Here is a 14,694-nt window from a genome sequence, read left to right on the forward strand (position 1 = left end):
ATATAATTTATATTATAAATAAATATATCTAATATATAAACATAGCCTATTTTTCTGAAATATATACTGTATGTGTGTGTATTTATATATACATAAATATACACAGCACACATACATATATTATGTAAACAAAAACTTTTATTTTGGATGCGATTAATCGTGATTAATCGTTTGACAGCACTAGTAAAAACAAAATATTTTCTCAATAAAACAGCTATTGGTTTCAGTGTAACATATTTGCTAGTTGCCAAGTTTAATCACACCATTTTGATATTCACCATTTTGACTCATAATTTCAAAGGTAGGCCTTCTTTGGCCAACCAAATGTTATATTCTTGATGTTATAAATGTTATATGTTACTTGTTATATGTTATAAATGCTATATTCTTCACATTTTAATATTAATTTGGATTAAAATCATACAATTATTGCAAACTGTAACAATTTACCCAACAAGCAATTAATAAACACCTTGACAATGGGTCATTGGAGATCAAATATAGAAAAAATTACCGTAATGTGTGTGTGTGTTGTTGTTGTTGTTTTTTTTATTAAACCAATTTTTAATTTTTAGAAGTGTCTAATTAGTAACATAGTTGACATGAGCTAAATTAAATATTTTCTCGTGAAAGAAAATGAAATTAAAAATTAGTCTATTTTTCTAAGGCATTTAGATTGTAGAAATACATTTAATGTACATACTAATTTAATTGAATAATTAAGATAATGTTGACTAATATTTTTTATTCATTATTTTGAACTCAAAAGACTTATCAATTCAAAAAGCAGACATTGCAAAAACCAATTTAAGGGACATAAAGCAAATTTCAAGCAAACTGGGAAAAAACAGGGGTAGGCTACGTTTTCTCTTAATATGATATTTCTTAAGAAGATTGTTATAAACAATATGATTATCATCAATGGACATGAAAGGTTCCCTAGAATGAGCCAATAGACTTTTGTGTTCTGAAATGATCGGTTTGGACTTTTTTTGCTAAATGTCTCCATTTGAGCTCCATTATAGAATGACAGTCATGCGGGGTTTGGAACGACATGAGAGTGAGTGCATGTTTCCACTCATTTTTCCACCCTTTAATAGTCTGTTGGACAAGCGAAATGAAAGAGAGAACAGAAAAACCACATTCAGTCATTTGATCAGGGTCAAACGTCTTTTTTTATCTGAATAGCAGCATGTTATACCGCTAAGTGCGGAGTGTGAGAGGTTAAGAGCGAAGAAAGGGAGGGCCGGAGGAAACGAGAGGAAAACAGAAACAGAGTACGAGTCGAGAGGAAAAAGAGAGCATTGACGTCTGTGAGAAAAAGAGCATCGGCCAGCTACAATCCACTCATGCTGTTCAGGGGGAAGCGTATTTAAATGTGACATGATGTTTGGGGTAAATGAGCTGACCTTAATCCTGCGGGTCAGAGCCTGCTGTGTGTGCGTGTGTGCTTTCGGGGCGGGGGCGGGGCCTAATAACCCATCCCCCTGCTGTGATTGACAGCTCCTGTTTTTGTGAGTTTTTTCCCAGGGATCGGAGCATCCCAAAGCTCTTAAAACCCTTTACACCACACAGATGCTGCTGGGTTTGCGTGACATGCTCATCTGTGATGTTTGCCTTCACTTTCTATTTCACAGATTGTTGTATTTGAATGAGGGAATTAGTTGATTAGTTCTGTGAGTTAGTTATGAATAACATTGCATCTAAACAGTGCACATTAAACGTGCGCAATTCCTGTCTTGGCGAGCATTTACAAACAGTTACGTCTTAAGTGAGTAGGGGAAAAATTATGTATCAATATTTTTCTTGCATGAAGACTTGAGGGCTAGATTTGAGGGATCTAGTTTTGGTCTGGTCCTGACTAGACTTCTGGTTTTAGATGGTTGATAGTTGTTCGAGGTCAGTGATTTTTATTTTTTATTTTTTGACTCCAAGGCCCCACGTTAAATTATTTTAATATATTATTTTAATCTATTCCTAGTTTCTGTAGTGAAAAAAATAAATTAAAAATACAATTCTAAAATAATTCTAATTAAAATTAATTACATTTCAGGATTCCAGAGTTTTTATATTTTTCAGGGTTCGACCTCTTAATTTACATGGCACTTCCAGTCGTTTGTGATTTTATGGGTAGGGATATAGATATATATATATATATATAAATTAATTACATGATGTGTCAATTAATTCTTCTAATTAATCGCAAAATAAATTTGACTGTGAAAATACCCACAAAAGATTATTTAAAGCTATTTTTGTGTTAAATGAGAAAGTATCAAGAAGACATTACAAATTGTAACTGTGCGTTAACTGCGTTAAAATATTTTAATCACGTTACTTTTTCATAGTTAATTAATTTTTTTATTTTTTTATTAAAAGTTAACGCGTTAAACTTACAGCCCTAATACAGGTGCATCTCAATAAATTAGAATGTCGTGGAAAAGTTCATTTATTTCAGTAATTCAACTCAAATTGTGAAACTCGTGTATTAAATAAATTCAATGCACACAGACTGAAGTAGTTTAAGTCTTTGGTTCTTTTAATTGTGATGATTTTGGCTCACATTTAACAAAAACCCACCAATTCACTATCTCAACAAATTAGAATATGTTGACATGCCAATCAGCTAATCAACTCAAAACGCCTGCAAAGGTTTCCTGAGCCTTCAAAATGGTCTCTCAGTTTGGTTCACTAGGTTACACAATCATGGGGAAGACTGCTGGTCTGACAGTTGTCCAGAAGACAATCATTTACACCCTTCACAAGGAGGGTAAGCCACAAACATTCATTGCCAAAGAAGCTGGCTGTTCACAGAGTGCTGTATCCAAGCGTGTTAACAGAAAGTTGAGTGGAAGGAAAATGTGTGGAAGAAAAAGATGCACAACCAACCATTGTGAACTTCACAAGGAATGGACTGAGGCTTGGGTCAAGGCATCAAGAGCCACCACACACAGACTTGTCAAGGAATTTGGCTACAGTTGTCGTATTCCTCTTGTTAAGCCACTCCTGAACCACAGACAACGTCAGAGGCGTCTTACCTGGGCTAAGGAGAAGAAGAACTGGACTGTTGCCCAGTGGTCCAAAGTCCTCTTTTCAGATGAGAGCAAGTTTTGTATTTCATTTGGAAACCAAGGTCCTAGAGTCTGGAGGAAGGGTGGAAAAGCTCATAGAAGCTGAAATAAATGAACTTTTCCCACGACATTCTAATTTATTGAGATGCACCTGCATATATATATTTCATTTATTTACATGACTTTTCCAGGTGTAGAAATCACACTTTCTAAATTAGTCTTCCTCATACATTCACAGAAAAAAGGTACAAAAGCTGTCACTGGGGTGGTACCTTTGTACCTTTTTTTTTTTTTACCAATAAAGGGGGCATATTAGTACCTTAAAAGTACATATTAATACCTAAAGTGTATATCTTAGCACCTAAATGGTACATATTAGTACCATACATTTTTTTGTCTCCCAGGTGAAAAATGTGAGTGTGTTCACCACAAAATTGAGGGTAATTTTTTTAATGATTATGGAGAAACAAGAATGATTATCTCATCATTCAGCATGTCGTTTTCACATCACTTCAGCAGTTTGTTGAGGATATAGGAGACGTAATCATTATCTTTATCTAAACGATCACTAAAACTCGGATCTTCCCCAGCAGGCGTGTTCAGGACAGAGTCTGTGTTTACCGTGACCCCGTGACCCCCTTTATTCAGCAGCTCCTGCAACAGAGAGCAAATCCTTTAACCCCGGGGGTGTGACACTCAACCTTTGCCACAGCTGCAGTCAGCTGGCCCGGGCGACACTGAAAGACGTGGATCAGTGAAAGAGAAGACAAACGTGCGAGTCAGGCTCCTCTGACCTCTCTCTCTATTGTGTGTCCCTCCCTTCACCCCCGTTTCCACTGTGAGAGCGACGGTGAGGCCGAATCTTCACAGGAAGAGTGATCCGCGCTGGGAAAGACACACCACCTCTGGCACACACTGACCCATTTTGTGTGATCTCGGTTTTCCTGAGACTCGCACGGAAAAAATGCTTTTAAATGAAAATGATTATGCAGCTGCTTTGATCGTGAAGAGGGAATGGACAAAAGGAGGTCAGAGTTACCACGCAGTGTTATTTTAGTATCATTGAGCTACTATAATAGTTTGTTCATATTTCAATTACATTTAATTTTTATATTTTCTGATTTTGTGTTAATTTTAGTTCAAGTTTTAGGAATTCTGAATTCTCTCAATGTTCAATGCAGGATTCATAAAACGCTTGCCCTTGAAAGATGGCTCAGTACCCAGTTTATTTGGACCAGCTGACTCCACTGAATCACAACCTGTAAATATGATAAATAATAGATATATATATTTTGGCAATGGGCGTATCGTTTCTGACACGTTATACACAGTAGACCAATCACAACAGAATGGGTCATGACCAATCAGAGCACAGTAGGCTCACAGAAAGGAGGGGTTTAGAGAGGCTAAAACTTTGAACTGCTTCGAACAAATCGTTGGAGAATCAGATGATATTAAAACATATTTTGAGAAAATGAAAGCGTTTTTGACCTTGCATGCATGTAAACCTATTATAGGTGACTCACAAACAATATTAGGAACCTTAAAAATGGCATAATAGGGGCACTTTAACTATAATAACCATTACAACGTTTGTATAGCGATATCTGACTATGCGATAGCGAGTTGTGTTAGATGGACAAAACTGATATAATGTTTTTCTAATGCGCATGCACCTGTTGTTGTTGCTTTCATACAGCAAACTACCAGGTCACAGTAGTTTTTAAACTACATCAAAACTGTAACTGTTTTATTCATTATGTAAAAAAAACATAACTTTAAAATGATATACAAAATCCGCATGCAATTTTTCACATACATATATCTGTACACATAGAAAGGAATAATACTTACAAGCAAATATTTGTAAAATGATGTACACTGACATGATGATATAGAGATATATTAGTAATATCAAGGCCTAGAATAGCTGGTATTTCCCAGTAGCTATACTTGCAGTCTTTGCACTTGGCTACTTGTTTACTTACATGATGTACATTCCAGCAAACTGTCAAAATGGCTAATAAATGTTCAGTTAAACTTTTTCACATGGGAGAAAAATATGCCTTTGAAGAGTATTCTTACAATCAGGTAGGTAACCAAACTTTTGAGTGATGCTGCATCTACACCAACAGGAGCCAGTATAGCCAGCAAAGCAATTACCTTATTGACAAATGGTGCATCCTGGTGCTGCAATTTTAGTTGCAATTTTATTTTTGTAGGTCAATGATCTATATGCTCAGTGTTTCTAAAAACCCAGCCTCTCACTCAAAATCAATGTTCATCATTAGCTTTCATAAATGTTTGTCAATAAAACGATACTAAGAAGAACTGCACTGTCTAGAGTATTGTCTCCTCTCTCCTCCACTCCATAGCTTCTAGTGTAGTACTTAGCTCGGCCTCTTCTTTAGCATGTCGTTCGCCCATTACTGCGATTTGCTTCTCCAGTCGCCACAGCTGCTCCTGGTGCTTCTTTCGAGAACTTCTGTATGTGCTTGAAACTTTACTGTTGGAAAAAATTGATTGTGATTATTCTAGCATACATGGGTTGTTGACATATAAGTGTACACAAACAAAGCTAACTTTTTGTAACTATTGTCATTGCTCTTATACAAGTCTGAGCAGGATACAAACCAGCGTCAACTGGAGTTGGATGCACTAACAAGGATGCTAAAGACCTCGCTCCCATCCGGGTCACGGCACCAATATAAATTGGTGTTTTTGCACTGTTCCGAATAAGATTCAAATCAACATCGACTGACATGGTAATCAGGCTCACTAACAAGGACTCTAAAGACCGCAGCCACTAGAGTGAGCTGCTAGTGCACCTCTTGAGGCCAGGTGAGTGGGGTTTACCTGCCCAGTTTTAATTAAGGCTGCACAATAAAGGTTAAATGATTCATCATGATTATTATGCGCAAAAATATAATCACATAAGCTCAAATCAAGAGAACATCAACTCGCACAGTTTGCTCACAGATTTAGTCGAAGCAAACAGTGCAAACAAATGTGTAAAAGAAAACAGACTGACTGTTTTACACTTTAATTTGAGCAGAAAATCTCAATAGAGATTGCTAAATGATTGACCAGTGTTTTCAGCTCATCAGCGATTTTTCCATAATGCAGAGAGAGTACATGTGCGTGGTTGCCAGGTTGAGAAGATTCAGTATACCACTGGGCAGGAAGTGTATCGATTGATGAAAAAAGCTCTGTTTGGGGGATTTAAACTCTTGAAATCTGGCAACCACACAAGCTTACGGAGGCTTGTTACAAATGCAAGATAATGCAAATGCCAAATTAAAATAAAACGTTTTTAGGATAAATAACCAGAAGGCAAACATCACAAACGATTATGCTTAATAAATTGAGAGAAACAGAAGTCATGATCACAATGAAAATATCTGAACTGAACCAACACTGAACTGACTTAAGTTAGACAATGATACTATTATGCCCTGCTTATAACTTATAACATCCTGGTTAAACCAGTTTGTGACCAACTACGGACCAGCTTAAACTAGCTCAAACCAGCTACCATGCTTCAAAACTAGCATATGCTGGTTTTTTCAACATGGTTTAGAGCTGCTTTACAGCAGAATCTAAACTGTCTTCATAACTGTATTTCCATAATTGATTCTGCTATTTCCTATTTATCTCTGTGAAGCTTATTTGACACAATCTTCTTTTGTATAAAGGTGACTTGACTTGACAGCTCTTACCAGCTAGCGTCCGTTACATATTTGTCGGAATTGTTGATCATGTGACTATACAAGCTGTTACTATGACAATCATGTGACTGTATGTACTCTACTTCTTATGCTAATGATAGTGTTGTAATGTGGTTTTGGATTACATGTAGTAGCGGGAGAGACGCGTAATCTCCTCTCTGTTGATCCTTCTCTGAGTAGTGCTGTCTGTGAGCGCCGAGTCCAGCGACTCACGTAAAGCTGCCACTCTCTTCCTCAGTGACTGTTCCCTGCAACCGGAAGTAGAACATCCACAAGTAATGAGTCCTTTTCATGAGAGTCTGATGTCTTTTGGTGTCTTTTCCTACCTTTGCAGTGCTGCTTGTAGTTCTCTTAGGATAGAGTGATTCCGAGGACCAGGAATTCCCCCTCCACCTTCTAGTTTTGCCAAATTTTCAGCAATTCTCTACAACCGAGACAAGGTGTATCGCTTTTCAGTGTTTCCGAAAATTAAAAAAAAAAAAAAAATCTGGTATTTCGACACATTAGGGCCTTTCGCACCGCGGGAACCTTTTCATGGTACCAGAACTAATTGTGGAACTACCCACTTTTTGGCGTTTTCGCACCGCCGGAACTGGGTGCGATTTTAGTACCGGACTGCCTTTTCGAGAACCAAATTAGCTCCTACTCCGGAGCAGGGTCTAACCAGCAAAACTGGTACTACCCGTGACGTAAAGTAGACATTGATTGGCCAAACGCGTATGAAAACGCCCTCACCCGCCATGATTTAAAACGCCGTGTAAACATACTGTAAACATTGTGTCAACTTATTTCGCAAGTATGGAGAACAGCGATAGATGGACGGACGCTGAAGTGCAGGCACTTGTAGCAAATGTAGCACTGCCAGTTGTCGTTGGAGATTCTTAGTCCTCCTTTCTGTTCTTTCAATCGCTTTACGTATACGTCGACTTTCCATGTCCATTATTGTGAAACCCGCGAGACACAACAAAAACACAGCTCCGATCACAGCGTCCTCCATCCTCCTGTTGTTAATGTTGTTCTTCTTTGTTTCTGTTGTTGAACGCCGCGCACAAATGACGACGCTGTCGACCGGCTTACGTCACTTCTTAGTACACACTCTCGGTGCGAATGCAACCCTTTAAATGGTACTGGGAAATAGGTCGGGCAAAATCGTCCCAGTACTTTAGTACTGTACATTTAGTTCTGGAACTAAAGCGGTGCGAAAGGCCCTATTGTAACTCACAACTTTCTGTTGACCATCATGCAAACATAATAGTACATTTCCAAACCAATGGGAGCAAAGAACGCTCCCATTATAATCAAATCGGTTCGGCCGCAGCAGGAACTCATTGACTGAGTGAAAACTCCCATTTATGATGCACAATCAGTCTCTTACTTATATCTTGTTTATACTTGGTTATAGTGAAATAAATCGTGAGCACGCATGCTGAACAAACTCAGTGGATTCTGACTTAAACACCTCTGATTGGTCATTGGGTTCATGCGCTCAACAAACATGTCTATGATTGGCTACAGTGCTCAGCCCTGTTGTAAATAGAAACCATTGATGCACTTCACACAAGGGAACACTTAAAAGCAGACGAATATCAGCAGGTACCGGATCGTTTTTAAAATGTATCAACTTTTGACACACTAGGCGACACATTTCAAAGCACCTGTTGAGTGGCTCTCCTCTCCCCCAGCTCATCTCGCAGACTGTCCAGGATCAGAGCACCAGCAGAATCCTGGGCACTCTGGACCATCAGCGTCAGGTCCAAACACCGCCTCTCTTTCTCCAGGAGCCGCAGATTCCCACGCATCTCTGACATCTCCTCCTGCGCAAAATTAAATCATGTTATGAGAAACTGTACATTTCAACTGTAAAGTAATCATGATAAAACTGCATTGCATCACATTCATAACATATATGAGTGCATCGTTTGTGCGTCCTTAGGGACATTTTTGTCTTTTTCATTTTTGTTTTTCATTTTGGCTGTGTTAACGCAAACAGCATAAATTGTGTAAAAAAAATTATATTTTTATTGGAATTTTAATATTTCATTTCCTTTCGTACATCTCTTTTACACATGATCCTGGGTGTATTTTTTGTACCTAAAGGACAAAATTTCCCCTTTGAAACCCATTAATACTGTAATATTTAATATTTAAGCATACATTCATGCATTCTTTGTTAATAGGCTTTGATTCTGTTGTAAAGACATCATTTTTGCTGTTAACTGCTTCTGCTAAAAAGGCAACTGAATTGAAATTATGTAATTATAATTGTGTGGGTGTATTGGTATCAATATCAGAGTGTGTTTTGCATGTTTGTAAGGAGTGTGTGTGTGTGTGTGTGTGTGTGAATGTTTTTTCTTTAATCTGACAATGCACAAAAACAGCCTAATAATGCATCATAATTAATGTTTTTGCTACCCTAGAAAAAAAACTATGCCATAATAAATTTAAAATAAATTTATTTCATACTAAAGGTTCTTGCACACGGAATCAAAATGCTTGCTACGAAAACGCAGAAAATTGAACCTGGTCTGAATTTTTTTTACTAGGACGGAAGTTTCGGAGGCAGAGTGTAAACGTGATTGACACAACGTTAGGTCATATTTATTTTTTAACGTGCGAGAATTTCGGACTCAGTGTGCAAAGACCTTTAGTATACTCTAAACCAATTAACATATTTATTGATATATCACTTAAGACTTACTGATATAAAAATCATTATGTAAACAACAAACTGACATTTAAAGGGTTAAAATCCTGAAAATGAATGCATTTTTGGTAGTTATATGATCAGGACTGATGTTGGTAAAGAAATGTCACTGAAAACAGAAAAAAAAATATTAATATACAATATTTTATGACCATTTTTTTGGTATGGAGATTTTGTCCTCTAAGGACCTCTGTGTAACTTTTTTAAACTGACATGCAAGGGTTAAAACTGGTTTTGAATATATAAAATAGGGGTAAACTTTTCATAATGGCTCACCCTGACTGTCACAAGTTCATACAGCCGAGCCGCTTTCTCTTCTTTGGTGTTTTTGGAAAGTGAACTGGTGCGACCTCTGACCCCTGCGAGCGTGCCAGTGTCAGGACTGATCTTGCCCTCTCCTGCTTCGCCCCGCTGCGGGATACACACAGCGGCCCTGTCCTGTTTCAGCCTGGAGATCCTTAGCAGAAATACACCAGACTTGTCCTCAAACTCCTTCTCCGACAAGCTGCAGTTTACGGAAAAAGGGAGAGAGAAAGAACGAGAGAGGCTTTTCAGATCTAAGATGACGTCTGTTTCATTATCAGACCAAAATAAGTGGATTGATTGAATTGGTTTAGGAAGGTAATTGCATGTTAAGCCAGTGTAATTAATCTAATTAGGACCTAAAAACTTTGTTGAGATAATTGCCCTCAGATTCAAGCTGCATACCGGTTTCCATTGAAACTAGTAGGTGTGCAGATGAGATATTTATCCATGTTATGCACTAAAGAAACAGAGGGATTATAAAATGGTTAAACTTTTAAATTAAGCTTAAAGTTAAGGATAAAAAAGCCTATGAATATAGCTTGATGGTAACACTTACTCATGCAAACAGTAATGTAACAAAGGCCACTGTCATATCAAAGTAAAATGTTATGATAATTTAGTGTCCAAATACTTACATACAGTACTATTCCAACTCACAAGCATGTACTTACTCATACACTCTCAAAGTACTTAGTGCATAGCAGAAGTATGAAATTGGCACACAACCTATAATTTTAATGTACTATTGCATGCTACATGGGACAGATAGCAAGCAAACTGAGATGCAACCCTGGGTATCTCTGTCTGACTAAGGCCCTGTCCCAAATGCCACCTAAGCTCATGAGATCCTTCTCAGAGTACTTTGGTGACATAATACAGCAACTTTCTGAAACCTAAAATGTCAAATGGGACACCTTACAGTCTTGTGGACTTCATGCAAACATGACAAACAAGTTACCTTAAATATACATCAAGTGCGCTATTTGAGACCGAGACTAAAATTGCGTCACATTTACTGTTGCTTGACAAAATTTCACAGGCGAAAGAAAGCAGGAACGGATGTGAAAAATTACGATGAATGAAATACGGAATAATGATGCCAAAATAAGCATCCAAAGCTATTCTGTCGGCTAGCAAGCAAACAAACCCTAAATAACTGCTGCCCAAATAACTGTTTTTCAAACAGCCTTCTTTTTATGGATCATTTTATAATATTAAAATAATCAAGCACACTCACACCATCCGAGGTGCAGATCAGAAGATATCAAATCTGTGTAGAGAGGATATGTAACCGCACACTCACTTGCAAATAAACTATTTTAATTAATTACCCAACGTTTTGCAAGTGAGTGTGTGGTTATATATCATTTTATAATATTAACATCATAACATGTGGTAAACTCTCAGACCAAAACCAGTGTTTTGGTTTGTTGCTACATTACAAATGTCTTGCCGGGGTCACTGGTGAACCAGTAGGCAGGGGCGGATTTAGTGATTTGGGGGCCCCAGGCAAAATACAGGAATGGGGCCCTATACAATTTCACACATTTACAACCTTGAGGTTCCTTTCACTGTTGCTTGCTGCTGCACGACCGTGTAGGCTTGCTATTGGTCAGCGCTGCGAATTAGTATGCCAGTGTTCACCAAACTTAAACCTGATGCAAAATTTACGTCGAACAATTTGTTCACCACTGCAAGTCCTTCTGGTGAAATCCTTCACTGCACTGATTCCAATGGAGTCTTGTGACGCCCTTCCATTTTTAAATACTACTAATAGCTCGCTACGTATATTTTCAATGTTCTGTAGCCACCTTGTTGATTAAACGACACTTAAAATGCATGTCTGCAAAAAGACTTAAAAATCTGGACATTTTCGCAGAAATAGTCCATTGAAATGAGCAACAGTAAATGTTACCGCACCTAAAGAGATTGCATATAAAACAACAACCTGTTTGGTTTGGTCTCAGCAGTGCCCTCTGGTGGACTGGAGGATGGCTCGCCTTTGTCCAAGTTCTCAGGCTGGGGTGTGCTAATTGTTTCTGTAAGATAAAAACGCTTTATTTATACGTGCGTGGTTGTACTTTAACGTGTTTATGTGCCACATGAGCTGTAATTCAAAGAGTGTGCAGCACCTGCGTTCTGTTGTTTACTGGCTTCGCACAGGGACAGCAGGTCACTGTAAGCCTCCTCACACTCCTCACTGTCAATCAAAGAGCCATTATCAGCATACCACTCACACATGCACGCTCCTCAAGGCCAAAGGTCAAGGTTTACAATGTCAAAAAGAATCAAGAAAACACTTTCAGGATCAGTTTTAGAAACGAGTGTGATATATACAAGTGACTAAGCGCTGATCCGGGATCAGCTGTGATTTTACGCTCATACAGAGGTGAAGACAGCAGCACACACCAGTATGCCAGAGCCATGTGTAGAGCCGAGCTGTCTGCCTCCTGTCGGCTAAGACTCATGCTCAGCTGCTCCGATTCTCCTTTCCTTCTGACCAGTGCGGCATTTAGACGCTCATTCCTAGCTTTCAGACGCTCCAGACACCTGCTCAGAGAAAACACACCAGTCAGAAGAGATCCAGCATTCAAACATTATTCAATAATTAGGGTTAAGCAAATTTTTTGATTTAGTTCATTTTTAATGAACATAAATAGTGATGATGGCCAAAATATTACATTTCATGGATGTATATTTTCTGAGTAATCCACTATTTTGTAAAACTGACAGCCAAAAATGGTAAAAATGACTTTAGAAAGATGGCAACAACATTATATTATACAGTATACACCAAGACTGGTGGGTCTATTAGTAAAATATGTTGACTTTGGCAATCTTTCTTGCATTATATAATAATAATGACCGTTCACAAATGGGAAAAATCACTTTTCATCTTTACCTGAAGTTTGCATGCCTGTAACTCAAGAAGTATTAAAGATATCTTAATGCCCTTTTAGATTTTAGTTCTTAACAATTCTTCGTCTAATATCTTCATTTTAGAGCCCTTATGGTTCATTTCCAGAGATGTAGGGATTTCAATGTGTTATATATTTATAGTGGTCAAAAACCAAATATGGGTCACTTTGCATACAGTTGATTTTTTTTTTCTTTTACAGAGGAATGTCGGAAAAACAAATAATGTTGAAACTAGAAAGAATCTTGTTTCCCCTCTACCAAACAACTGCATTGAACACACCTGTCCGAGTGCTATAAATATTCTTTTTCCAAAGTTTGTGTGCCAGTATTAAAGATATCTCAATATGCTTTTAGGATCTGGTTCTTAATACATTTTTCTTTTGGAAATTTTCATTTTAAGGCCCTATATTGTTAAATCCCGGAGATATAGGGATCCCAGTGTGACCAAACGGTTGAATTTTACCCATTTTCAATGGTCCGTAACCATTGTCACTTCCCATACAGCTGATACTTATTGTACTTAAAGAAGGATGTCTGAAGAACTAATAATATTGAAAATAGAAATGAAGCTTATTTCGCTCAATCAAAACAATTGCATACAACATACTTGTCTGAGTGATAAAAATGCACCGAAATGGTGAAGTTGAGGCACATTGACTTGCTCTCAGTCGTCTATTCATAAGATTCTATATTTGAATTAGTTTCAGGGATATTTGGAAGAAGAGATTCTGTTCATTTTAACAGCTTCTGAAGCTACCAAGACTTCAAGCCATCCAGGTAACAACCATCCAGAACGCCCTAGCAATTGTATAGCCAATGAGAACACCTTATCTAGACGGACTCAAACCTGTGTCCCCTGCATGAGAACCACAGCTCAATATTTTAGGTGGAGTTTGGTGTTGCTGTCTTTGGATGTAGACCATAATCCGAGGTCAGTATAGAGGAATAAAACTTAATAATATCTCACCTCTGCAGCTTTTCGATCTCAGTCTGCAGCACCGAATCAACTGTGCAGGGAGACGAAGGGGAGTCCGGCCTGGAGCTGGGTAGTTTGCGGGACAGCAGCGGGGATCCAGGATATGGAGGAGAGGAAAAGCAAGGGCTTGAAGTTCGACTGGAGGACAATGAAGGACTAACAGGAGGAGAACGACTCACTCCATACAGCCATTTCCTCTTCAGGTCCACCACCTGCCAAAAGATGAGTTCAGAAGCACAAGTTATTGACTGATTATATGACTGAATTTAAATGTTTTTTTTTTTAATCGTAATAAACATTAAAGACTTTTTTTGGCTTAAAAAAATTTAATTAAACTAAATGAAAAAATTTTTTGGGTAATAATAAACATTACAGATTTTTTTGACTTATCAGTTAATTCATATTAATACACATTATTCATAATTGCTAAAAAAAGATGCACCATATAATGTTTAAAGCTACTATTTGATATGATGAAGTATATAATCGTATATGAATTCATTTTAATATTATTTAATATGAACAAGTAATGATATTATTACTTTGAGGTGTGCCACTGATATACAATTTAAATATAATTTAATGTTGCAGTTGCATATGGACTATGAAATATGAAATCATATTTTAATATTATAATTGACTATATGCTTGTTTATGGCACCATTAATTTATGTCCTATACCAGATGGCAATTCTACAGGTATTCTTAAAATAATAAAATTATCAGTATTATTCTATAGTTTACTCTGTAGAAAAAGCTGTTTTAATATATAATAATAAATATTATTATTATTATTACATGTTTATATTATTATAATATAATTTAGGATATAATATCATAATATATTATAATTAGATATCTATGCTCCATTATGAAGAAAACTCAGTATGTTTTTTTTTTATATTAGTGTTATTTTTCTTCTTAACATCCACATCCATTCATACAAAAAAACCATAAAAAAAAAAAAAAATTGTGGCAAACCACCACCAA

The 14,694-nt window shown here is 37.2% G+C and overlaps 1 protein-coding gene and 1 long non-coding RNA gene across 3 annotated transcripts in view; one reads left to right on the forward strand and one right to left on the reverse strand.

Annotated features, from left to right (window-relative positions):
- Positions 1-2,513: 2,513 nt before the first annotated feature.
- LOC107747308 (uncharacterized) lies at positions 2,514-4,963 on the forward strand. The gene is made up of 3 exons (XR_001640789.1): positions 2,514-2,526; positions 2,841-2,843; positions 4,909-4,963. It is a non-coding gene; the product is annotated as an uncharacterized LOC107747308 (long non-coding RNA).
- A 431-nt stretch (positions 4,964-5,394) lies between these two features.
- Positions 5,395-14,694, reverse strand: part of LOC107747291 (colorectal mutant cancer protein-like) — a 13,397-nt gene continuing 4,097 nt past the window's right edge. The window contains exons 6-14 of one of the 2 annotated variants that reach the window (XM_016561772.1): positions 13,696-13,916; positions 12,219-12,359; positions 11,942-12,009; positions 11,758-11,848; positions 9,780-10,008; positions 8,455-8,613; positions 7,126-7,223; positions 6,925-7,047; positions 5,395-5,577 (exon numbers count right to left, since the gene is read on the reverse strand). In XM_016561772.1, coding sequence (XP_016417258.1) covers positions 5,412-5,577; positions 6,925-7,047; positions 7,126-7,223; positions 8,455-8,613; positions 9,780-10,008; positions 11,758-11,848; positions 11,942-12,009; positions 12,219-12,359; positions 13,696-13,916 — 1,296 coding nt within the window. In that variant the 3' untranslated portion in view covers positions 5,395-5,411. Of the gene's footprint in view, positions 5,578-6,924; positions 7,048-7,125; positions 7,224-8,454; positions 8,614-9,779; positions 10,009-11,754; positions 11,849-11,941; positions 12,010-12,218; positions 12,360-13,695; positions 13,917-14,694 lie in introns of both variants that reach the window. The other variant, XM_016561763.1, reaches the window with a different exon arrangement.

This window comes from Sinocyclocheilus rhinocerous, unplaced genomic scaffold (genome assembly GCF_001515625.1).
Source record: "Sinocyclocheilus rhinocerous isolate Xijiao unplaced genomic scaffold, SAMN03320098_v1.1 scaffold671, whole genome shotgun sequence".
NCBI classification, from domain to species: Eukaryota; Metazoa; Chordata; class Actinopteri; order Cypriniformes; family Cyprinidae; genus Sinocyclocheilus; species Sinocyclocheilus rhinocerous.